General features: G+C 27.8%; 1 protein-coding gene across 1 annotated transcript in view; it reads right to left on the minus strand.

Moving 5' to 3' along the window:
- Positions 1-8784: 8784 nt before the first annotated feature.
- LOC100575446 overlaps positions 8785-24821 on the minus strand; it is a 30803-nt gene continuing 14766 nt past the window's right edge. Inside the window, exons 3-13 of the mRNA XM_029489124.1 lie at positions 19531-19557; positions 16918-16956; positions 16211-16285; positions 14722-14751; positions 12083-12136; positions 11488-11538; positions 10453-10482; positions 10235-10282; positions 9927-10028; positions 8983-9004; positions 8785-8887 (exon numbers count right to left, since the gene is read on the minus strand). Coding sequence (XP_029344984.1) covers positions 9940-10028; positions 10235-10282; positions 10453-10482; positions 11488-11538; positions 12083-12136; positions 14722-14751; positions 16211-16285; positions 16918-16956; positions 19531-19557 — 443 coding nt within the window. The 3' untranslated portion in view covers positions 8785-8887; positions 8983-9004; positions 9927-9939. The remainder of the gene's footprint in view (positions 8888-8982; positions 9005-9926; positions 10029-10234; positions 10283-10452; positions 10483-11487; positions 11539-12082; positions 12137-14721; positions 14752-16210; positions 16286-16917; positions 16957-19530; positions 19558-24821) is intronic.

The following is a 24821-nucleotide window of genomic DNA, read 5'->3' on the forward strand; positions in this document are numbered from 1 at the left end:
AAAATACATAGGCACAATTTTTTTTTAATAAGCAATTTAAAAGATACAAATGTTGACAAAATTTATACAAATCTTTATTTTGAAAAAATTATTTTGTAGTTAAAAAATTTATAAAATGTTTCAAATTTTTGGTATCTAAGAATTAAAAAATTTAAAACAAGATTCCACGTAAGTAATTAATTCTGTTACCAAAAAATCTAAAAAATACATTTACACAGTTTATTTTTATAGTCATTTTAAGTACAAATTTGGACGAAATTACATATTAAAAACCTAGGATAACTATTTTAGTTATTTTGTTGTGATTGTATAATATTATTCGTGGGTACTTGAAACTTCTAAAGTATACTATTATATATCTATGAATCTATGATTTTACCACGGTTTTTTGTTGATGTATAACACGTTATAACTTATAAGTACCTAATAGATATTATGATATGATTAATTTGGAATTTATTATAGGTACCTATTATAGGTCAATTTTTTTTTAATACCATAGATAAGTATATATATGTCTAATACATAGACTGATATACCGTCTCCGCTCAGAATCGTTTTTCTTATACAGTGATTTTATATCATTGAATTCAAATTTAATACTGTCCATTATACAGTGACCTACTTCTAACCTACTGTACAGCAGAGCGACATCCACTTACCCACCTTTTTTTATACAACGCTAGCGTAATTAATTTTTTTCCAACCCAAAACTAAATTATAGACTATTGAAATGTTTATAATTTATACAGTATTTCCATATAAGTTAAATTCGAATGCTATACATTTTTAACTTTAAACAATTCACGATACATAATTTTTGATATGAAAACGAAATATACTGAAATAGTGAAACATAAATAAATAAACTTAACTTAGGTACTTCTTTAAATGAAAAATTAACTCTTTAATTTCACGTTAATTAAAAAAGAAATCTAATAAGTTAACAGTTAAGTTAATGAAAATCCATATGTAACAAGTTACATATTAAGAAGTTAAGTTAAAAAGTTTAAATTAAATTAACTTTTTAACTTAACTTTAACTTTTCAACTCGTTAATGTCCAGCCTTGGTTGTCGTCTATTCCACTATTCGCCTAATGTAAGTAATAACATCGTGTTCTATAGGTGCAGACATGAACTATTTTCTATAATTTTAATATAATGTGTGTTTTTTCATATTATTAATAACAAATTTGAATATTTATTCTATTTTAATAATAATGAATATTGACGTTAAAAATTAAAAATTAAAATATTCCGGCAAACAAAAATGGATTTGGTTAGAGTGATACACAAAACTAAAATCATTCTTCTTCGTTTAAATATCTAATTTAGTCCAAATTTGAACATAAAATAACTGTGCTTATGTATTTTTAATATTTTTTAACTGCTGTTGTAATAATATATCAAGAGCATTGTATTACATTTTTACGCTTATTGACCCATCAACTATAATTTTATTGATATTAATAGAAAAAAAATAGGTAAGTGGATGTCGCTCTGCTGTACAGTAGGTTAAAAGTGGGTTAATGTATAATGGACTGTATTCAACTTAAATCCAATGATATAACAAAATTGTAAAAGAAAAACGATTCTGAGCGGAGATGATTTGTCAGTCTGGATTTTTTATATTGTTATTATTAATTATTATAGCCTGTTAGTTGAATTAATTTTATAATAATATTATTATAATTTTTTATTCGTTACTCTGGTGATAAACAAAGCGTTAGAAATTAAAATCCCATTTTTAGCCGGTTTTCGAAATTTGTCGGTAGTTTTTCCTGTGACATCAAATAACTATTGAGAAAATCGAAAAATGACCTGTCTTAAGTACCATCTTGATCTAATTTGCTAAGCTTCCTCTCTACGCTCAGAATCTAAAAATCTAAACGATTTGGAAACTGAAAATCCGTAAACAAAACAAAACAAGTCTAAATATTTAGAACATTTTAGATGTAAATAAATATTCATTGGTAAAAAAGCTTGAAAATTGAACACAAGGATCCTAATATATTGTTTCAAAAATAAATGAATAATATTAAAAATCCATATTCACAATTTTTTATAAGCATTTAAAGTTCGAATTTTGACATAAAATTCACTAATACGTGCACATTATTTAGAATTAAAAATTCATACAATTTTTGTTTTTGAATCTAAGATTTTAAATAGTAATACAAGATTTCTCCTATGTTTGCCTACCTTTATCAAAAAAAAAATGTCTACAAGTAAGTCATAGTAAATTGTTATGAGCGTTTGAAGTTCATATTATTACAACATTGGATATTCACTCGATTTCTCATGTAACGATTTTCTAATTTTTTTGTAATTCAAAAACGAATTAACTGTAGATACATGACAATTTTACTGAATGTTTATACATAGGCACAATTTTTATTTATAAGAATTTTGTAGTTAAAAATTTGTAAGACGTTCAACTTTTATATATTTCGCCAGAAGTTAGATTTTTATCGTTCTATTCTTCGTCAGAACGATGAAGACTGTAGGTCGAAGAAAACGGAAGCTGAAACAAACCCTGTTTTAAGAAGTAGTGTTTAGGTATTTCATATTACATGTAGGTACATTCGTCTGTGTCAATATGTGGGAAGTAAATTAACAATGAAAATTAGATTTAGTGTGTGTAATCCGTAATCGAATTTTTCGCGAAGAAATTTGAATGTAGTTGATGTGTGTTCAGAAAATCAAAATTTAAATTTCCCAATAGTTTTCAAAAGCGTCGGGAAAAACGACATAAAAACTAAGGATAAACGCGAATTTTTACGTAAAGTCAGTTCTCGACAAAAACGTTTTTTGGTTTTTGATGCAATTTATTCTAAAAAAAAAAAACGCAGATACATGAAAATTTTACTGGTGTATTTACTAGAATTTTGTATACACGATAAAATTTTCAAAAAAATTTGATTTGTTTTAACTGTTTAGGGACATATTCAGTTACCAATTTTATTAGTTTTTTTTTTTGTATGAATATCAAGAAAACTTATTTGTTGGGTAAAAAAGCTTTAAAATTTAATACAAGGATCCTGCTAAATTGTTACAATGACATTAGAAAAATATTAAAAATCACAGTTTTTTTTTTTTTAAAAGTATTTAAGGTTTAAATAGTTGACTGAATGTATATTTTATCGATTCCTATAACAGTCAAAATATCCAAAATATTTTAACTCACTTTGAGCGCTTCGATAACGGTCAGATCATTGAATAAATTACAATTAAAGTTTAAACAGTGTGTAGATACATCAAATTATATACGATTACATCGATGTATATCGAATACCTATATTGGTTTACGTCGCTCCGTTGATACACAGCGTCACAGCTTAAGTAATGAAGTTTTGACCGAACTCAGCAACACGAATCGTGTCGTAGTAGGATAGGCGTAGGTTCCCTAAACGTAGGTTGCTAGGTAGGTCCGAGTTTGAATCCGTCGTACGCTCTTCCGGGCGGCGTCCGCTCCGTGCGTTTAAATAGCATGGACGCCCGTAATCTCAACATTTTTTGCATTTTTTTTTTCGATTTTTTTCACGTTTCTTTTTATATTAATATATATACACTACATGTTAGGTTAATATATTGTGTATCTATATGTTATTAATTTTATTAGGAATTATAATTGCATATCTCTCAAAATGTTCATTGTTATATTATTAGGTATATAAATACATATTATATTTGTTTGTGCGTAAATTATTTCGTATGTTGTGTGCGGTAAAGCACGATTGAGAATAAAATGATTGAGCATAGAATATTTTATGCTATGTTTCCACATTCACGAGGTCGAAATTTTGTAATTTATTATTTTCACGTATTATTACACCAATATTATTATTTTGATTTCAGACGCGAGCCGTGAGCTGAGCCCAGCTTTATTGACAATGTTATGTTATTATTAAATTAGTTCCAGATCAATAAAGTTCCGACGTTTTAAACATTTAAAATTGGAAGAAAATATAAGATAATAAATTAACTATTAATATACAATTCCAAAATTATTATAAAAATAATATCTGTGTTCGATCACCCTTACTCTTGACTTATAAACCATGCAGTTTTTAATTCATACCATATTTTGATTTTATTATTTTCACAACTATTATTATTATTATTATTATTATTATTATTATTATTAAACAGATTTATGAAATGTGACTATTTCATAGACTATGAAAGAATATTTATTATGTTATATTTTGAATTATTATGATTATTTAAATAAATATTTTTGTATAATATTATAATATAGCTTAAAATGGAAAATGGCAACGTTGTAGAGTTTTTTATGCTTAATCGTGTAGGTTTTTCTTTACATTCTGATTTCCTTTGATACACCGATCAATCGTATCGCTATACAGGTGTTTTATGCTCATTCGTGTCTCAGCTGTTGTGTGGTAGTGTTTTCACTTATATCCGTTCGTCGTCGGGTCTGCAATCCACCGCAGGTGGATTGCCTACCTTATTTGCTGTAGCACATTGTCTGCAATCCGACAAAGTCGGATTGCCTACCTAGGTGGCTAACTTGAAAGTTATGTAATCGATTTTGACTTGCTAGACACTCCAAGACGGTTTTCGACTTTACACTTTTTACATGAGAAAAAGCACCGGACATGCGACGGCACATACTACTCTATCCGCAGCAGGCGGATTGCCTTTTTTTTTTTGTCTTAGACGGGTGATGACTGACTTGCTAGACACTCTAACATGCGGGTTTTCGAATTTACATTTTTTTTCACATACAAAAAAGCACCGGACATACGCTGGGGGATAATATCATTGAATTGTCGATTTTCATGGGCCATGGGAGATTTCTAGACACTGAACTCGACTTTTAAACTTTCCCGTCTACGAAACGAGACCATCATAGAGCCAGGCCTTATCATAAATTCTTATTACAAAATCTCTTTCTATAAAAGTGTGGCATTTATAATTCGACTGTGTCTCCAAAATCAGTATTCACTTACAACTAACACGGGGGGGGGGGTCTAACTATATTTTCCATTCTTCAGTTACCTACGCTACCGACGTCCAGGTCGGCAATCCACCGTAAGTGGATTGCATACCTGGCGATATAGGCACGCTTCTCATTATGTCCGCGATTTGATTCCCTACCTATGTGATTTGATGACTGATAGCTAGACAATCGAATATATCTATCGACTCTACACTTTTTAACAACACAGAAGATCGTATCCAGCCTATCCATTTACAACGTTTGTGACGGATTGCTTAAACGTTCCCGCCAAAACGTCAAGCCTTATCTCCAATCCATATCACTAATCTTTATCACAAATCCTAAATTTTCGTCTTACAACTTTATTGTGGCGACTTATATATTTTCAATGACATTGTCTCCAAAATCGGTACCCACTCTCAGCGAGTCTAACGAGCCCCGAGTTACACTTAGAGCTAGTATATAATATAATACTAATATACTAATATACATTGTGATGTAAAATAGAAAAAAAAGATCCCAAACATATTGCATACGAGTCTGCAATGATGTACCACATTTTATGTCTTTGCTGTCCTTGCTATCATATGTAACACATACCTAGGTAGTCTACTGAAGAGTCTTAACATAGGGACGTTCCGATACTACCGACACTAGTAAAGTATCGATACTTTGGTTGGTCTTTGGTCCTCTCCCTTTTTAAATTATCCTATCTTCTGCTCATTGGTATAATCCTATTTATATAAAAATATCTGATCCCGTTCATTCGTTGCCCAATGCCCATTAAAATTGCCAACTCTATATGATTAATACGTTTTACATATCACCATGGAAACCATTTATATACGAAACATTCCATCGGAAATTTCAAAATAATATATAATTGGTTGCTATGGTAATATGTGACGTAACGTTTTTCGATTCCATGTGCCAAAGCAAAGACATAAAATTTCAAATGTTTGATTCAGCAAAGTGCTTTTCGAAACGGCCCCGGCTAGAATAAGTACACCGTTTTTGGTAGATAAATACATATTGTGTGCAGTTTTATGAAAGAGCAGGATATACGCAAGTACCAATATGATGACATATTTGATTCAACATCATATACACTTTAATATTATGTAATATAAACTCACCTATTTTGTGTTGTAGTTAAATTCAGTTTTGACAGCGATGGTATTCAAAATGGGACTGTCGAGTACTAAGTAGTTTCAACCGATCAGTGATTATGATTCCGATAATTTGAAAAAAGTACCCACTACAGTACATTATTATGTCTATCGACTGTGATACACCTATAAATATTATACATATTATGCGCAAATACGTAATGTATATAGCCTTGATCATTAAATTATATAATATTCTATAGAGACAGCACAAATGCAAATTTCTTATCACTTGTGTGACGTGTAGGAATCGACGGAAAGACCCGTCACAGGCCCATGCGAGCGACCCATACGAATTATTTTGCATAAGTACCAGGTACCTATAACAGTACATTATTAAACAATATCTATGGACTATGATACAGTGGCGGCTCGTCGGGTGAGGCAAGTGAGGCGCAGCCTCACCTGAAATGTATTGTTCTATTAATTTATTATGAGCCAATTATCAGTATCATCTAATATTCTAATTATTTTTAAAAATATTAAAATTAATTTTATATAAAATATAATTTATAATTTTAAATTGTAAATGACAAAAGTCGATAATAAAACAATTGATAACATGCGACTTGGGATGCCAGGTATAACGGCAATACGAAACCATGCATCGCTTACCCCGCGGACCGCGGTCATTGGCTATGAGGAGCCGTGGATTGACGTCAAGAAAATAATATTACGAATACTCGCTGGGTGGCGTTGACGAATCGAACCGACAAGGCCCGAGAGGCAAACATTTTTACACTTCAGTTGCGATATTGAAATATTAACATTAGCTGGTGGTGGGGGCGAGTTAGAAACATACAATAGAATGAGAAACTGAGGCTGATATAAATCAGCCTCAGTGGTATTCATCGTTCTGTATAATCTAAACAACAAAACTTCACATCGATACTATTATAATGGAAATAATAAGAATCGCTAATATGTCCTTATGTTCCATAAGTCATTACTTACCCAACTATTTTCATAGATAAAGTAAACTTTATCACCTATTTTTAGTTTAATAACTATAATACTAGAACTTTTTAATTTTAAAACAAAGTTGATAGCTCAGTGTTAAGATGGAGCAAGTGTTATGACTGGCCATGTTAACGGCCTTCAAAAACTAATTAGAAATGAAGCACCACACGCTCTTTTTACTCACTGTTGTGCACTCCGGCTGAATCTTGTTCTACAGCAAGAAAGTTATTGCATACCACAATCCAGAATATTTTTTTCCACCCTTTTAGGAATATCTGTTTTTTTTTTAAAGTCTCCTAAACGTACATTTGTTTTAGATAGGTACTATTATTGGTAAACGTATCCCGGTTGCTAATGAAACTCGTTGGTGTACTCGTTCAAAAATATTAAACTTTGTTGCTTTGAACTTGAAGTAATGCAAAATATTATGGATAATCCTGAGTCAGGTATAGAATCAACTAATGGTACAAAAGGATTTATAAACAGACTGAAAAAATTCGATTTTGTTTATTTTATGGTTGTATTTAAAGAAATATTTAATATAACTGATACCTTGTATGCAATTTTACAATTCAAGCATTTTGATGTAGAATATTGTACAGATCAAGTAAACACATCCATAAATAGAATTATACTTTTAAGAAGTGTTAAAAGTGCAACATTTTTGTTTAATGAATCTAAAAAAATTACTAGTCCAAAACAGCCTCGGGGAGTAGTTGAAGTAGATCTTTTAAATAAATATAGTATATTGCAATATGAAATACTGGATAATATAGTCACTAAACTTAATGAACATTTTCAAGATTTAGGTAAGCTAAAATTTGTAACATTAGTCGATTCTTCAAAATTTAAATCCGAAATAAAAATAAAAATGTAATTTAAATAAAATTACTTCTCATATTTTGAGATCAGGTTTAACAGATCATTTTGCAGCAATATTGTTATTATCTGATTTATTCGTTCATGATGAAAATTCTAAAAAAACAATTGTAAGACCAGATAAAATAGACACTGCTCGCATTTAAACTTACTAATAAAAACGGAAAATTGGCATTCATGTTTGGACTATGATAATGTTGATACTATGGTTGAAGTTTTTAATTCTAAAATTAGCAAATTTATTACTTATTCATCTTCTCCTGATACAAGTTATATAGACCAAAAACATTTTCAAAATCAAAAGAATGGATTACTCCCGGAATTATTATTTATATTAGAAAGTTATCAGCTAAATTAAGAACCAGGTCATTTGATACTAATTTCGTAAAAATATTACATTTCCTACAGAAATATTTTAAATTTGTTACTGCGAAAATCCAAATAACTATATTATCAAAACAGATTACAAAGCTCTAAGTCCAATATCAAACAAATTTGGAATATTATAAATGAGATAAATAAGAAAACCTAATAAAAATATAAATAAGATAAAAACAAAGATGGTATTATTAGTGAATCTAGTTTTGTAATATATTTAAAGATTATTTCATAAACGTTGCTTCAAATTTTGAGACTGAACATTCGGTCAATGATAATAATATACCATTAACTGAAAATAAAATATCCAAATACACCATACCTATTATGTCTTATTTATTTAAAGACATTTAAAAAAACAAATAAATTCATGAATTCATATTACATTATATTCACTATTTTATATTTATTAATATTATAAGTACATTTAAATCATTTTATGTAGCTAAGTTATATAATAAGTATAATTTATTTATTAGAGTAACATTCCAATATAATTTAATTAGTAAAGTATCCATTTGAAGCTGTATGTTATCTAAAAAATAAAATAAAATAACAGTTGATTTAATTTAGTTTTTTTAATTATGGACTAATAAATACATAATATTATAGTAGCAATTGATAGTTTACTTGCGTATATATAATAAGGCACCTGCAATAGACTTTCTTATAAATTCCAAGTCTTCTGACTAATTTTAAAGACTTCAGACTAACTTACAAGACTTCCAACAAAATGAAAAGACTTCCCTTAAAATGCCAAGATCTCCCACTACAATGTAATACACATTCTCCTATATATACCAATTATTCCGTCTAAATTCAATGACTTCCGTCTATATTACAAGACGTCCTCTTAAATTACAAGATTCGAAACTACATTAACACGTTTACTGCGTATGTCTTTTTGCAGTTTTCACCCTGTGCGTATGATAAAAGTAAAAAAAAAATATAAAGAATCTGCTCATAACGACGTACGTATATTTAAAAACATACGTTTAATCCACGCTAAATAATAAAAAAATAACACGCAGCCACGCGTAGGGAATTTAAACAATTTCTTTTAAATGTAAGATTTCCCACTAAATAAACAGTATTCCCTTTAATTTCCTCGTATTCCGACAAAATCCAAAGACTTCCCAATAAATTGAAATACTTCCCACAACATTCATAACTATTATAGGTACTACGTATAACTTGTATGTATTATAACTATGTTAACAATTATAAATGTTTATTGATTAAAGAAGATACGCAACTAAATTCAATATATAGGTAAGTTTTGATAATTTTTCATTCTATTAAAATGTTTTTTTAGTAAAAATATGAAATTCTTAAGCAATTAAATCACCCACCGCAGTGAAATAGGTCGTATCTCTGTTTTCAAAATTTTTTTTTCAAGTTGTCATAACTGTTTTTTTGTAGTTCCCGCGAAACTGATAGTAGCATAAAACAATCAAAGAAGTTCTACATGGTAAAATTCAGTCACTACCGTCTTCGCGGGAACTACACACAAATAGTTATCACAACTTGAAAAAAAAAAATAAGAAAGTTTATATTATTAAAGTAATATTTACCTTTTTTGCACTACTATTGTGAATTTTTTACTTTATGCATTTCAATAGTTTCAGGATTTGAGCCGTATGTAGCACAAAACTCTGACACTGATCTAAAGAATTCTTTGAAAAAATAAAAAAAAATAACAGTTTAATTAGATACAATTTTTTATTTTTGGTTGAATATAATTATAGTACCTACCTACCAAATAATAGTTTAGGAGTATACGAGTATATTATTATAATTTATAATATAATAATAATAAATTATTTTGTAACGTGTGAGATTTATGTTTTATGGGTTTGTAACCAGTTTAATTATTATCTACCTTTTGAATGATCAGGCGCCCAATTAAAAACAAACGTCTTCAGTGGTTCTGAAATGATTTGAATTAGGTTCACGTAAGTGTTTATTGTTATTTTATAAATGCTACATTTTATATTTGCATAGACACCTGCATTATAAGCAGTAATAAATATACATGGATTATAAAGGCATTAAACATTCAATAATTATTATTACATATCATTGACAAAAACCACTTACCATCAAGTTTTCTTTTAAGGTCTTTTTCAGCTATTATCATATAAAATAAGATTTTAGTACCTATACACTAGGTCTAATAAATATATATTATAAAACTGTATGTAGGTATAAAATAAAAAAACTGGAAGGAATATGAAAGGTATTAGCGGTGCTTGTAATAATACTATTATGATGATTATTTAATATTTTAATGATAAGATGGAGAGATGTATTGAAAATCTGTGTAGCGTACTAATCACACCACGTAGGAAGAAAACGGCACACTAACATTAACTACCTACATATTAGGTACAGCTAGGGCTGTTCGATTATTTCGATTAATCGATTATTACGACGATTATTTTTTTTCTTCGATTATTTTACAGTTTTCATAAAATTCGATTAATCGCCAAATAAACTAAATTCGATTAATCAAGTAATCAAATTTCCGATTAATCAATTAATCGAATTTTTCGAATAAACAAGATGATTAATCGTTGTTTTGACGGTTCGAATGAATTTCTATTTTTAGCACTTTGGGAATTTTGTACTCTATTCCATTTTGAGTGGGTCTGTGTTTACTTTACACCAACACACTAATCTTCATTAAAAAAAATCGATTAATCGGTTAATCAGTCATTGAAAAAATTGGTGATCGATTAATTATTAGTCGTTATAAAATCGAATTTTGGTTTGATTATTAATTTTCGATTAATCGAAATAATCGATAAAATGTGAAATTAATAATCGAGTGGTAAAAAAATTAATCGAACAGCTCTAGGTACAGCCACAGATAATAATTTTTGTGTAAAAAGAGTTTTTTACAACAAATGTTTAACTACCTACAAAATGTCTCCTTCTACAATTGTTAGTGTGTGTGATCGCTATATTACTAAGAAAGTATAGAACAAGACTACAATTTATTATATACCATCTCATACTGAATTAATTCCCTCTTCCCTGATGCTGAATTATAATGATATAATATATACATTTATTATCAAATAATAAAATGTAATAATATGTGATATCCGGTAAGCAGTCATGTAAACTTACCCAATGCATTCACTCTGTTTTGCATGTATACATTATGAACTAATTCTTTCTCTATAAAAGTATATATTTTCATATAAAAACAGCAAGAAAGTGAAATATTTATTATTATTTTAAGTATTAATAAAGCATGGTGCAATGTAGTAGGTTAGTAGTAGAACCCTCAGTTTTCTCCTTGAATTTAAACAATGAATTATTTCGGTATAAGCTAGGTTTTTATTCTACACTAAACCAGTAAATACTATCAGGAATACAGTGGATTTAGATCAGCTATCGGAGCAAAAAAAATACACAAAAGTGTTGTTAAAACTGAAATTTATAAATATTATAATATTGTTAAAAGTTCAAACTTTAAGAAAAAGCTCCCACCGTTCTCTTGAGAAGAATTTCAGAAATATTATTTTTACAGCGTTAAAATCGAACCGTCTAAAGTCTCACAATCTTGTCACAGCGGAGGGTCTAAAATATTTTTTTATTGACTGACTGGAACCACCTTAATCATCTATATTACTATATAATACTAAAGATTCAATGACCCCAGTACATGTTATTTATTATTAAAATATAACACTATTAATAACTAGACATGTATACTTACTTAATGCATTTATTATTTTATAAAAATCATTCGACGTTTGATACTGCTTATGATCTATAAAATGATAAATTATATTATATATAAATCTCAGTTTGTTATTGTTTTTATACTTCAATATATTGTACTACAAATACTTGTGGACCTACGTAATTACAACATATAAATATATTATCATATTAGAATTATTAATTTAGTACAATGCAAGTGTTAGTGTACCTAGCTATATGAAATAAATTAAAAATTTGAAAAATTTAAATGAAAATTGGTATTTTTTTATAATGTTGTTTAAGCTAATTACTCTCTAAACTTTTCTTACATCTCTAAAAACAATCTCTGATATTTTTGCATTATAAATAGAGTTGTTTTTGAGTATATAAGCTATACACATAGTATTGTTTTGAGGTAAAGTATATTTATCCGGGAGCGTAAGCTGGATAATTCTATGCATGCCTGTACATGATCTACCCAAGTAACCAAAAACTACCAGTCCTATCCAAAAAAGAAATGATATAAATTTTGAGTTTGACTATTGTCTTTATAATCTGCAACCAATTACAACAATTTAAACAACAAAAAAAGTTTCAATTTCCACAGTGAAACTTTGAGAGTTCCCTGTTTGACAATCTCTTTAAAATAATAATATATCGGAAGATTCTTATTGCACATATAAATCATTAGATTAACCACTATTCCATAATTTAAGTGTATGAACTTCATACAACTTCCAAGTTCATACGTTTTTATACTCATTTTCTTTTAGACTCTCAAACAATTTGATATTTTGCGCACATCTAACTTATAAGTGATTAAATTAATATTCTAACAAATAAATAGGTATTAATACGATTATCCGAAATCGTCTGAGTTACATTATTACAAGTATCATGCAAAGATTAATTTCAGTACGACGATCTCCACACTTCACAATTAATGAAATGTCATATATTATATCAATATTACAATAGTAACTACGTGATAGAAGGTAGGTATGAATTTACATTGTAACAATTTAGGGATCGCTCTACGTATTATATATTATGTAGTGCATATTTTTATTTGTACCTATTACCTATTGTAATATAATTTATCGTCTATATGTAAACACATTATACATTATACAAATTAAATATAACACTAGGTGCAAGTAATTTGTAATTCATACTTACTACTGAAACCAGTATGTTTATTTATAAAAGGATAAATTAGATTACACGTTTTCCTTTACGGTTTTGACCTTATATTCTTCATCTGTGTAATAAATATATACCTAACCTTAAAATAAAACACGAGACAACTAATGACAACGAACTATATTATGGAATGTAGGTGGTCCAATAAACATATATACATTATACGCACTCCTCTTACATACACATGTGACACATGAAATGCTTAAATAATATTCTACACCTCCCCTATCAAAAGTTTAGTAAAAACAACACAATCAATTATCAGCGACGCCAGATGACACCGTATATTATAAAACCATGAATGCATTCTTACGTATTTTTATACATTATATATTATATACTACAAGACCCCATCGATAATTTTCCGATCAAGACTTTCGGTCAAAAAAAAAACAATAAATTACCAGTTCTACCTTTGTCGCGCCGCCCAAAATAAGAAAAAATATCAATACTTTAATATCACGTATTAATCGATGCTATCAGAAGAAGGGATTACACAGAAATCATATTATATAAGGACCCTACAGAATCGATCCAACAACAGTATCTCTCAGAAGAAGACACATGCACAACGTCCACGCCAGTCAACATCACGACACTCTTCCACTACTGTTCGAAGGAGTGCTTCTCACTGCACGTTTATGCGTAAACAGTATATGTATATTGGATTGTCTCAGCATTCGGTATGACTGTTTGAATTGCTATCTCTATATCAAACAAATTCACATTGTTCATATTTTCCACTCACCTATCCATTAATCTCTTGAAGCCATAAGGTTCTGTGACTATCATCATATTGTAGACCCATTACATTATTATTACACAATTATATTTAAAACACGAATATAACAATAAGTGCTCATTAACTTAAATTACATCCGGTTGGCGAATTGACTAGGTATTTGTACTCTTGCTACGGATGTAAGGATTTTTTAAGAGCTGTATTTAGAATATAAGTTTAGTAATAAGTGCTCATTAACTTAAATTGCATTTGGTTGGCGAATTGATTTTATGTACTCTATATTTTTAAATCTACCTCATAACTACATCCTTTCTCCTTCTACGATTGTTAGTACATGTGATCGTTATATAACTGAGAAATACAGAAATATTGCAGATGATATTTCATAGTAAATTAGTTCCCTCTTCCCTGATGCAGAGTTATAAAAATATATATTAAATGTAAGGTTTTCTTCAAATAATCAAATGTAATAATATAACAATTCTAATAGTAACTATGTGTTTGCTTATAGGTATGCATTTACATTAGAACAACCTTACGATCGATTTACGTATTATCATTATTACCAACATAATATTTGATTATATGACTAATACGTTTTGTATTACCTACCTATTTTAATATATTTAAACATCAACAATCAATTAATGCATAATAAAATATTTAAATATAACATTATAAATGACTACTATCTAATGTATACTTACAGATTTTATTTAATATGTTGTCAAATTCGCCTATGAACATTTAAATTATATAACGCAATACACATAGGTCAATCTCAGTTTGTTACCATTTTTATATTTCATTTTAATCAACTACACAAACTTGTGAGCGTAGTGGCAATATAAAAATATATATTATTTAGCCTGATACAACGAAGAGTGACACTCAATTTTACGTACTAATGGATCGAATATCTAACCAAAATATCATGCTCGAATTATCAAGTGTAAATATCACAATGGCTTTTATATTTCTAGAAAAGTCAATGACATGATTGATCATGTCAAATCTCAAAAAATAGCTATGAAAATTATATGGATGGTCAAAGGTTAATAGACAAGAATTTTAAGAAAATCCAAGAAACATAATATGTTTACGTGCCAATACCTATACATTAGTGTATGCGTGAGGGGTGGAAATCCACAACGTACTATTGCCTAAATACTGATTTTTTAGGAGAAGCGTTTTTCTATATCTTAACATTTCCAATAAAAACTAACCATTTATAACCTGTTAAATCATTTTGAAAAAAAATTTTTTTTAATTATTTAATAATATATTATTTATATTTAAAACGATTCAAATGTGTAAAATATTCTAGACTTATATTTTTAATTTAATTTAAAACTTAATTAAATATTAAAAAATTACATTTTAGTACGTTTTGGAATAACATTTTTACTTCCTTATATTAATTAGGTATACGTACAATACGGGTAAAAGTACGTTTTGATTTTCTAAAATATATCATTTTTATGTATGGAAAATGTTCATTTTGGATTAACCAGTCATTTTGAATCGTGAATTTGACCAGGTAATAGTACATTTTGATCTTTTCTGACGACGCCAATCGATGTATCGTTATTTTTTCCACAAGAATTGATACCCAACTCGATTTTGTCAATTTTGGCAATAATACGTTTTGGACCACCCCTCATGTATGGAATGCTTGTTCAATACAAAAAACAAGTGACGAACGTCGAGGATAATTGAATACTATTCCTCTTTTGAACAAACCTTTCATCATTTTTATATTATTTATTTTATGCATCGTCTTTGTATCGAGGGCAATAAGTTACTGCCCTCGATACAAAGAAGTTTTTTCTACATAGACACCAATATCATAATCATAAGTTTGCGAGTGTATTTGTGTACTGGTACTAAGTACTGACTCATTTAAACCTATTAAGCATTAATAATAGTTTTAGTTTAACATTCGTTAAAATTCTTGAAGGGGCAAAAAACTACTTTTAAAAACGCACTTAATTAATACTGTTATGCAGTAGTAATTTGGTTACTGCTATAGAAGCACTGTCCCACTATATTGTTATTTACAATTACGTTCATCACTACACTGCTATAGCACAATAATTATATTTAATAAATAACATTATTTTTAAGTTCAATAGTAGGTAATAATAATTATAATTATATAATTTTATATTATAATAATAATGACAATAGCCTTACTTGGATCAATTTCTCTTTTTGATAGCACCCTATTTGGATCGTAATAATTATCTTCCTGAAGCTGTATTCCATTTTCTACATAAAGTTTAGGTTTTTTTAGTATCCACTTATCTATTGTAAAATGTTAATATACTTAAACCTTTTAATAAAATAACATGAAGGTACTGTCTCGGTAATAGGTACATGAAAACGACGTTAACGATTGTCGATTATAGATTAAAGTGGACGACATAGCAAATGTTCGTTCAGCAGATTCAATTGTGTGCTGTTAGTTTTTATATAAGAGTGAATTGACCTATTAACAAATTTAAATATAAGATTATTATCTAGGCTTTTATTGATATTGTTAGTTTTAAATAAGTTATGACCTTTTGAAAGTGTACATTTAAAAATGATCAAAACTCACTTAAAAATAATAAAATTAATAAAATCCTACATGGGGTCCTAAATGATAATCTTACCTTTAAATTTCATTATAGGTCAATTCAATCTAATATCAAAACTAACAACACACTATTGAATCTGCTGAACGAAAATTTTCTATGTCGTATCATCCATAAATACGCCACTGGCAATTAGCGCAATCAATTGGACGAGTAATAGCTGTAACCGTTACAGTGGAAAGACACAGCCAGCACTTATAGTTTTGTAACAAAGTTAATCAGAATAAATTAGGGTTTTTTTATAAGTCTAAAAAATGTACGTACCAGGTTTTTTAACTGCAAGTTCGTTTAAATACATTTGCTCTATAAAAGTTTCAATTATAAATAACAGTAAATAAATCTTTATAAAAACAATTCATCAGTACGCTTGCGCCTATTGACTAATTTTGTGTTATTCATTTTGAACGTGCTAAGTCAGATGGATAATGGATGTTGGTCCATACAAATTTAAATCAAGTTATATTTTTATGTTCCTTGTGGCTTGAAGAGTGTTTATAGAATTATATTATGTGTACATGTTATATGATTTGCATCATACACTTCTGTAGATCATGCATTATTTTTTTTTCATTAAATTAAATTGTTGTTTCTGGTCATATATTATATTAATACTATAATTGAAAGAAATATAGCATATACATTTTATACAAATATATTTATTGAAAATTTAAATCTTAAGCTTGAGCAACCTTGGTCGGGAAAGAAAGTATTAATAATGATGGCAGTATATTGTGTAGATAGGGCGTGATGTGAGGTGTTTTAAACACGGAAAACGATTGCTAAGCGATCTGCAAGAGGCGATGGCTGAAATTGACCCAAAACTAAAATAATTTTCTGTTCGTGCCACATTTTCTATTTGTGCTTAAGCTAAAAGATTAAAAATCAGGGCTTGAAACCGATTGAAAGAATTTCGGTTTAGGTTTCGATTTTGTGTATCTACCAGTAGATAATTTTTTCGATTTTGGTTTCAATTTTTCAATACCGGTATTAGGACATTTTGGTTTTAATCACGGTTTGTTTACCATTTTCCAATGTTTTTCGGTTTCAGTTTTGGATTTAATACCGGTTATAAATTTTTCTTGGTTTCAGTTTTAAATTATAATACCGGTTTCCAATTTTTCGTTTTTCGTTTCATTTTGATTTTGTTTTTCGTTTCAGTTTATTAACTGTTTATACTGCAGGTTTCTAAATTATATTTTCGGTTTTGGTTTGGAAGTTAATATAGGTATCCAGTTTTTTCCGGTTTCGGTTTTAACGGCTTATACTGGTTTCCGAAATCGGTATTTCTTATATATTACGCCTAATTATACGCCTATAATATAATATGGTGATTCAAAATTAACTTTTATTTCCTCTGATCCCCAGTTATTTTCTAACGCTTCAATCAGCATCAAAAAATTAACTTTTGGTGCAGACGTAACAAAACATTTATACCGATATAAATTATATATATATAGATTTAATACTTATTTAGTCATCACAATATTAAGTTACTATAGCTATAAGTAAAATTTAAAATAACTACCTAAAATAATTAAATTATTCCTTACTGCAAATGCGTATTAAATTACAGATATTTAACATCATATTTACTAAAAGAACAACTCAATAGGAAATATATTAATACTAAAATCCAAGAACAGCGCTAATCGAATCATATCTTATATATATTATTATTAAAATACTATAGTTTACTACATCTGATAAGTCCTGACTACCTACTTGAAAATATTAATACAATATATCTTTAAATTTAATATTAACTAAATATTTAACTCTTTGCCATTTAATATTTAGTTGATTTATACTATGCATATAATAATTATAATAATATATCAGTTCCAGCTCTAAAATATACGATTGATACATTATATTCATTAAAATAATTGTATTCGTTTATTTAAAACAAGTTAAAATGATCTTATTTTGTAAGTTCTCCAATTAATTATTTTAAAATGGCAGGCATTTTGATCATAGAATAACAACTATATGGTATATTTTATTTTATTAAATGCAGCTACAGAACTTCATTATAACTCACTGAATCGATTGAATTTGAAATCGCATGACAATTCATTATTTTTATAAAACGTTTTATTTGGTTTAGGCACTGAAGTAATAGCCATTCAGTGAGTTCTCTATTTTGCAGTTTATATTTTATTTTAATATCGCTATGTTTTAGAATTCAATAAAAATAAAATAAATTGTACACATCATTAAATCATAAATGCACCATAAATAATAGAATTCACTTAATATAATGTTTTCTCCATCTTAGATATACGCATATTATGTAATATGCCAAAATGCATGTCCAGCAGTTACAAATTTGTACTATTATCTTAAATATTATAGTGAATTGACCTATAGTGAATCATAAGTTAAGAACAGTATATGTCTTGTCTCGTTGGGTTTTTACGATGTTTTAATTTTTAGGTGAATTATATTAGCATTTTTATATATTATTATTTTATAATATACTCATCACTCACTTAAATATTTGAATAAAGTAATAACCAACGAGTGAACACGGTAAATATTTTTACATTTAAGTTTGATAATAGGTAAAAGCCGACCACACGCACTAATTTGAACTGTAAGTTTTGATATATTATTGTGGGTTAGTAAGACGGAGAAAACCATACATAAGCCGGTACGAAGTCTTCTCAAGTAACCCCTAATCAATTGACATATTAAACAATGTACTTGAACGTTGTGTAATAATAATTTATTTTTCATATTATTTTAAAATCAAAATTACAGACTAACAAAGTTTTATAATAAATACTGTAGAAATATGATTGCGTTGAGTGAAACTCAATGTATTTATAAGAGAAATATGTTGTGTATATTATAAAGTAAAATCAAGTTACTTACTATAGCATTCAACTAATCTATCAATTTCTAAATAATTAAATAGTATTTAAAAATGTATTAGATATTTTACCAACAAAACGAGAGCAAGATAGTTGACTAAATCTAAGAGAACGTCACAACCGGTGACAAACTTACGTGTGTACTGTGTAGTAAAATATCAATTTTAATAGGCATTTGTTTAAAAATAATATCCTTACCATTAAGTTTGATTTTATAAATTTGCAAATAAAAGATATCTACGTTTGTGATCTAATGTTGTCGTGGCAAAGGTACTCCTAATAATTAATATTACATTGGTACCTAATTGTTCTAATCGAGAAATTTGATGGTTTTTAAGAAAAAGGGCTTAAGTCAATTTTGGACATTTTCAGTTTTTTACATTAATTCTGTGTGAAATTTCAAGCCGCGTTGAATGGTTCTGTAGATGTCATGTGGGATTTGGTTTACGAGATAAAATAGAACGCGTATGGTAATAAGTCGTTATACAGAATTTTTTTATGAGAAAAGGCCCAAGTCACTAATTAAAACTTATTTTAGTGACAAAGAGCATAAGTCTTATAAAATTACATGCACTAGGTCTTATATCATTATCATTTGAAGAAAATAAATAAAAACTAAAATATATTTAAAAGTAAAATAACAAAACACTTATTAAACATGAATATGAATACAAAATTTAAAAACATTACAAATTTACAAAGTTATAGCAAAATCAACTTTATTTTTTCAAATAGTAACTATACTATATTTTTAGTGGATTCCGGTAAAGCTTTTTTTTATGAAAATGTTGATAGTGAAATTATTAATTTAACTTTTTTATTTTATTTTTTATTTTTATAGACCTAAGTAGTTTCGGTAAAAAATTGGTAATCTAATGACTCTCCCCCTACCCCTCTCCACAACAAAAAAAAAACAAACAAAATTGTTGGCGAACGTATTTCATTATTTTTATTTTAACATACAATCATCAAAACCAGTATTCCTATTTTAATTTGTTATTATAGGTAGTCATAATTATTTACTTCACAGTTACTTTTCTTACCTACAATATCATACATTTCGATTCTTTATTAGGTGGCTACAGTGATAATAGTAAATTGGTAAATTATATTCGATTGTTGACATTAATGCCTTAGGTGTGTACAGAGGTTAAATAATCTGTGTAATGAAAAAAGTGCAATGTATTGTGGTGCTCTTCTCGTAGTGGGATAAACTTGAAATTTGAGCCATATAGGTTCTCTATATTGGTAGGTGTCGCATGCAAAGTATGCATTTAGGAGTTTAAATTCATAACCCTTCAAATTTTTTAGTTTTGGACATTTACATTTTATTTTGAATTATTCCTATCTTAAATTCCTATGCTAATTCTCTTACAATAGCATTCATTTGGAATCTTTATCAGGTGGCTAAGGTAATACCTTATGGTATTTGATTCTTGTTATAATAATATTGGAAATCTGTAATTAACTCAGATGAGAAGTATGCCTAAATTAGGTACAAACCTATATTGAGATTGACTATTTATCTAAATATCTTGCAAATAGTTTTTTTTTAAATTACGCTTATTAAATATAAATTATTAAAGAAATTCATATGATAAATTCATACTTTGCATGCGATTCCTCCCAATATAGGGAACTTATGGTTCAAATTTAAAGTTATAAAAGTGAGTTACCTATAAGAAAAAAATATTTAGCTCTTGTAAATTAAACCTATACCAATTATTTAAATTAAAAGTATTAATTCATATATTACTAAACATTAGAGGACTATAGTTAATAAACTAGCGAACCAAAATTGATGATTTGACTATCAAGATTTACCAGATTCCATTAAAAAATATATTAGTTACCATTTGAAAAAATAAATTTGATTTTGGTATTGGTTATAAATAATATTGAAATTATTATAAAAAAATTGCCTGTTAAAAATAAAGAAACTCGTCTGTTTTCGTTTTAACGAAATTCTATGTCATCGATCTAAAATCGTTAAAGTACACCGCGTTCAATGACATAAGATACATCCTGTACCTATAATGGGCAATTTCATATATAAATAACATAATAAATTATATATTTAAACACATTGAGTACAATATGTCTAGGTATTATAAAAAGGCAGCTTGAAGCTATGAGTTATAACTCATAGCTTCTAGCTGCCTTTTTAAATCGTAATTTAGGTCCAGGACAGCAATTTTTTGTTTAATAATATTATTATAACATTATGATAACGAATAATATTAGTATAACGTTATTTTAATACTATTATGATATAATTATTACAAAATGCTGACTGGGGTGTAGAAAAAAAAATCATAAACTAAAGCTATAAATATATATATTTCCAATAATATAAACCATAAAAAAAAATGAACACATGCTGATAATATTCTTAGAATAACATAAATTTATGAGTGTTTCGTGGTAAAAATAAATGACAGCAAATACTAGTAAGATAATAATTTGGAATCCCTGGCCATTAGCACTTTAGTTCTGTCTGACTTTGTGTTTGATTGGGTGTTTCTTGAATCGGTTAGTGTAATTCACGTCGGTGTCGTGATTGTTTCATTACGAATAATTTACGTAAAGAAGTATAAACAAATATTTAAAATTCCAAAAATTGGGTCAAGTCTGTCGTCAAAAATTAAAACCTTAACATCAAATTACCCAGTGTTGAAATTTGATGGGAAATCTATCTTCTGCGCTACTTGTGGAAAATCGGTCGGATGTAAAAGGAAATCTCAAATTGATGTTCATTGTAACACAGGTAGGAAACAATATTTTTATTTAACCTGTCAGTAGGCTCTTGTATATTTGTAACGTATGAGTACGGCGCTCAGTCAGTAAAACGCGAAATAATATTTTTTTTATATTTATTTTAATTAAACCAGTGGTTGCTAAAATACGTTACAGACAATCAAAAAGTTAAAGAGATTCATAACTTCGGTGTCCATAATTTCTGATTTGTCTTTTATAAAATCACATTTGTCAACTTTTCCCCAAGCATTAACCCAGTTAAAATTCCGAAATATATCCCTAAATAAACAAATTGAAATATTTGAAACTATTGGAGAAAGTCTTAAAAAAATGAAAAACGAGAAATGAGAAATTATGAGTCACAAATTTAACTCCGTTTTGGAAAAAACACAGATTACGCTCTCATAAAAAAACAACGTATGCATAAATGTATAGAAAAATATAAATGTTGAATCACAGCCTGCAATCATCGCATGCTTCAAAATGAATCCTATAACTTCTGTTGAAGAAGAACGAACATTTTTCAAATCAAAAAACATATTGAGTGATAGAAGGAAAAATTTTTCTGCAAACAATTTTGAAATGTATAACATTGTACATTTTAACTCAATAAATAAATAATTTTTTTTATGTATTTATAATAGTTAAAATTAAAATTAAATAGCTTAGCTCTGTTGGTATAGTTTTTTTACACAATGTGTATATTCTTATCAATCTTTTAATTATTTTTTAATTATTATTTGCTAATCCTGTAATAGAATGAAAAAGTGGATAAATTAAGTATAATTTAAGGCTTTAAATCAATGTACTTTGAATGTTTACAAAATGTTGGTAAGTATTAAGTGATTTTAGGCCAAAAATACATTTTTGCACGATTTAGGCAATTAACTGCATGTTTTTGTAATTTTTAAGTTATTAACTGCACATTTTTTTCATTTTTACTGCATGAAAGTCCGGTCTTTAGTCCTAAGCCATAACTCATAGCTTCAAGCTGTCTTTTTAAATCTTAATTTAGTGTAGAAAAAAAATAAGCAATATCTTGGGCAAGTTTATAGATTCTGTTAGAAATATAACGTAATAAGAAATCTCGTTCTATTTCATAATATGTTTTGAATACTATTTTATTAAAATAACACTATATCTATGAATACAAATTGTAATTATCTGTTTTCAGATTTTCATAAACACGAATAAGCGATTTCTCTTAATACGAAATGAAAAAAAATAAAATATACTCACTACTCGTTTCGGCACCTATATTTCCAATAATAAAAGCCATAAAACATAAAGTTTACACAATAATATGTCTTAACATGTTTATAGGTACCAACAAAAATTTAATATCATCGTTAGCGGTGAATAACACCTAGTAATACCACTTAAGTTCTGTCTGACTTTGTGTATGATTGAGTATTTCTTGAATCGGTTAGTGTAATGCACGTCAGTGTCGTGATTGTTTCATTACGAATAATTTACTTAAAGAAGTATAACCATATTTTTAAAATGCCAAAAATTGGGTCAAGTTTGTCGTCAAAAATTAAAACCTGGATATCAAATTACCCAGAGTTGAAATTTGATAGGAAATCTGTCTTCTGCGCTTCTTGTGAAAAATCAGTGAAAGGAAATCTGAAATTGATGTTCATTGTAACACAGGTAGGAAACAATATTTTTATTTAACCTGTCAGTAGGCTCTTGTATATTTGTAACGTATGAGTACGGCGCTCAGTCAGTAAAACGCGAAATAATATTTTTTTTATATTTATTTTAATTAAACCAGTGGTTGCTAAAATACGTTACAGACAATCAAAAAGTTAAAGAGATTCATAACTTCGGTGTCCATAATTTCTGATTTGTCTTTTATAAAATCACATTTGTCAACTTTTCCCCAAGCATTAACCCAGTTAAAATTCCGAAATATATCCCTAAATAAACAAATTGAAATATTTGAAACTATTGGAGAAAGTCTTAAAAAAATGAAAAACGAGAAATGAGAAATTATGGGTCACAAATTTAACTCCGTTTTGGAAAAAACACAGATTACGCTCTCATAAAAAAACAACGTATGCATAAATGTATAGAAAAATATAAATGTTGAATCACAGCCTGCAATCATCGCATGCTTCAAAATGAATCCTATAACTTCTGTTGAAGAAGAACGAACATTTTTCAAATCAAAAAACATATTGAGTGATAGAAGGAAAAATTTTTCTGCAAACAATTTTGAAATGTATAACATTGTACATTTTAACTCAATAAATAAATAATTTTTTTTATGTATTTATAATAGTTAAAATTAAAATTTAATTGCTTAAATCTGTTGGTATGCTTTTTTTACACAATGTGTATATTCTTATCAATCTTTTAATTATTTTTTAAATATTATTTGCTAATCCTGTAATAGAGTGAAAAAGTGGATAAATAAAGTATAATTTAAGGCTTTAAATCAATGTACTTTGAATGTTTACAAAATGTTGGTAAGTATTAAGTGATTTTAGGCTAAAAATACATTTTTGCACGATTTAGGCAATTAACTGC

The sequence above is a fragment of the Acyrthosiphon pisum genome, chromosome A2, assembly GCF_005508785.2.
Source record: "Acyrthosiphon pisum isolate AL4f chromosome A2, pea_aphid_22Mar2018_4r6ur, whole genome shotgun sequence".
Classification (NCBI taxonomy): domain Eukaryota; kingdom Metazoa; phylum Arthropoda; class Insecta; order Hemiptera; family Aphididae; genus Acyrthosiphon; species Acyrthosiphon pisum.